This window comes from Halyomorpha halys, unplaced genomic scaffold (assembly GCF_000696795.3).
Source record: "Halyomorpha halys isolate HHAL.00 unplaced genomic scaffold, Hhal_1.1 Scaffold90.1, whole genome shotgun sequence".
Classification (NCBI taxonomy): domain Eukaryota; kingdom Metazoa; phylum Arthropoda; class Insecta; order Hemiptera; family Pentatomidae; genus Halyomorpha; species Halyomorpha halys.
Window position 1 is genome coordinate 741,439 of NW_027109220.1, and position 2,397 is coordinate 743,835.

Here is a 2,397-nt window from a genome sequence, read left to right on the forward strand (position 1 = left end):
TTTTCATATAATAGCATATTTCCATTAAAACAATTATGTTCGTTTTATTTCCCACAAGAACATTTCTCACTCACCTATAGTTTACTTTAAGAGGACAATTTGAGATGAATCATTATCAATTTTTATATCATATTTAAATGATAATCTTAAAAGTTCAATTATAAAACCTCTGAGAGCATAACCTTATTTATTGCTATTTACATTTTGTTATTTTTAATTGTATAAGTATATTCTATAAACTGATGAGGAAACACGTAAAGGCAATAAAAGTAATACTACACTATGTATTAAAATCAAACTAAACATCCATTGATATAATCTAAGAATTCTATTAATTGATATCTGATAATATTTCATTCTTTATAATTTAGATCTATGACACAATGAGTCACATAGAATAACAGGAAGGAGAAAATATAGAAATTTTGGAGTTCAAAATATCTATAGTAATGATTCTGTAATTATTTGATAATCACAAAAAAATGTATATACATGTAAATGTTTGATCTATCAATTATTAAAATTTTAAAATAATGGAAAGAAAAAGATGGAATCTTATAAAAAATATTGATATAGACTAAGTATGTTAATTTATTAAATGGAGGTAATTTATATTGTGACCATAAAGCTCACAATTAACTGTACATCTATAACTAATTACAAATAGGATTATTTTAAATAATCTATAAGATATTATTTTTTGTCTAAAGTTCTAATTTTTTTTATGTTGAGGTTAATGATGGTAACTACTCATTAAACTTTAAGTATTCACAAATCATTCATCACATTTTATATCTAACCATCAATTTTATACATTTTCTGATAATGCAACTTAACATTTTTATTTAGGATAAAACACTTTGTAGCTACCTTCCCAACTAACTTTATTCATAATCACATTTTCTTTCCAAAAAAAAAAAGAAAAATTTGTTTAAAATAGGCGAGTGAGAATCCATAAATAACATTATGTTGTATAAGAATCAAATTTCCCAAAAGAGGGAATAGAGATTTTAGGAAATTTACGAGGTCATGCTTAGCCAAATACAGACCACCATGTAAAACTACAGCTAAAATTCCATGACTTCCATTTTGAAAGATTTTCCTCCTCTATCATCTTCTTCTTCCTCAAACTCCTCTTGGGAGTCATACTCATCAACCTGAAAATATAAACATCCAATAAGTTATGTATATCTGAAAACAAAAAGATTGATTTTTCGAAACCTTAATTTTTTTTACCACCATGGAATAGTACATTTTAAATTTATTCAAGACTGGTAACTAAATAAACAATATACTATGAAGTACAAAAATAATTCTCTTAAACAATTTTTTTTCTTTAATCTATTGGTTTTTATATGGCAAGACTCTTATCTTGCAATCCTAGACATTTAAGATCCTAATCCCTTATTTCCCCAGTGGCTCCCCTAGTACAGTAAATTTCTGGGTGAATAAACCAGAAAAAAATTTCAAGTGTAGACTAAAATTAGATGCAGGATATGCAACATGTGATTAAAGTAAAATAGCAGATATTATTACTGATGAAATTGGTTAATAAATAGTGACTCAGAATACTGAAGGGATGAAGGAAGTTGGATACTTCCGATATTTTGTCATATCAATACTCTCTATCTGCGATATTTGTATTGATACTTTACATTAGATATATCAATGGTATCAATACTGTCTTTCTATAGTATTTTATTATTTGATTAATGATTTAATTTTCCTTTTTTAAGTTAGCAATAGGTAATATTATAATACAAACAAACCTATCCCTAGCCTATTCCCAAATAGTTAACTTATTGAAGCACCCATAATTTATTTTCTTTTATCAATAATTATCTATTTTCAATTTTATTGTTTGTATAAAAATATGTTTTATTCTTATTAATTTTTATTCATAATTTTTTGACCTTTGGGCTCCGTATTTTTACATATCACTGGTTTTATGTTTTTCTTTTAAACTATAACTTGACCTTTTTATCATTGGTATTTCATATCAACTGTTGTGTCATAACGGTCTTTCTTGACAGTTACGTTTCTAGCCTTGGTCTAGTAGCTCACTCTAGCGGAATTTTCAAATAAACTCTTACATCAATCAGTTGCAGGCCTACCTTCTACGCCACAACGTAAGTCTCCTTTCTCGTTCTCATATTTGTTACATTTTCCCTTTCTCCATATTCTACCTTTTCCTATTGTATATATTGTAATATGCTCTTTTTGAGTAGATAGTATATTTTGATGTATAAATGGTTTTAATATGTTTTATTTTATGTATCATTTTAATATTCATTGCTTTGTTTATCCAAAAAGCAAACTAACCAAGTTTCATTGTTTATAATAACAAGATGGCGGTATGTTGTCAATACCACATTGAGTAGAGTCAAATATCATAAA

At 26.3% G+C, this 2,397-nt stretch overlaps 1 protein-coding gene across 2 annotated transcripts in view; it reads right to left on the reverse strand.

Moving 5' to 3' along the window:
- Positions 1-2,397, reverse strand: part of LOC106677184 (sodium-dependent neutral amino acid transporter B(0)AT3) — an 80,500-nt gene continuing 78,103 nt past the window's right edge. For both annotated transcript variants that reach the window (XM_014414939.3, XM_014414940.3), the window contains one exon: positions 1-1,157. In XM_014414939.3, the coding sequence (XP_014270425.1) occupies positions 1,068-1,157 (90 nt within the window). In that variant the 3' untranslated portion in view covers positions 1-1,067. The remainder of the gene's footprint in view (positions 1,158-2,397) is intronic.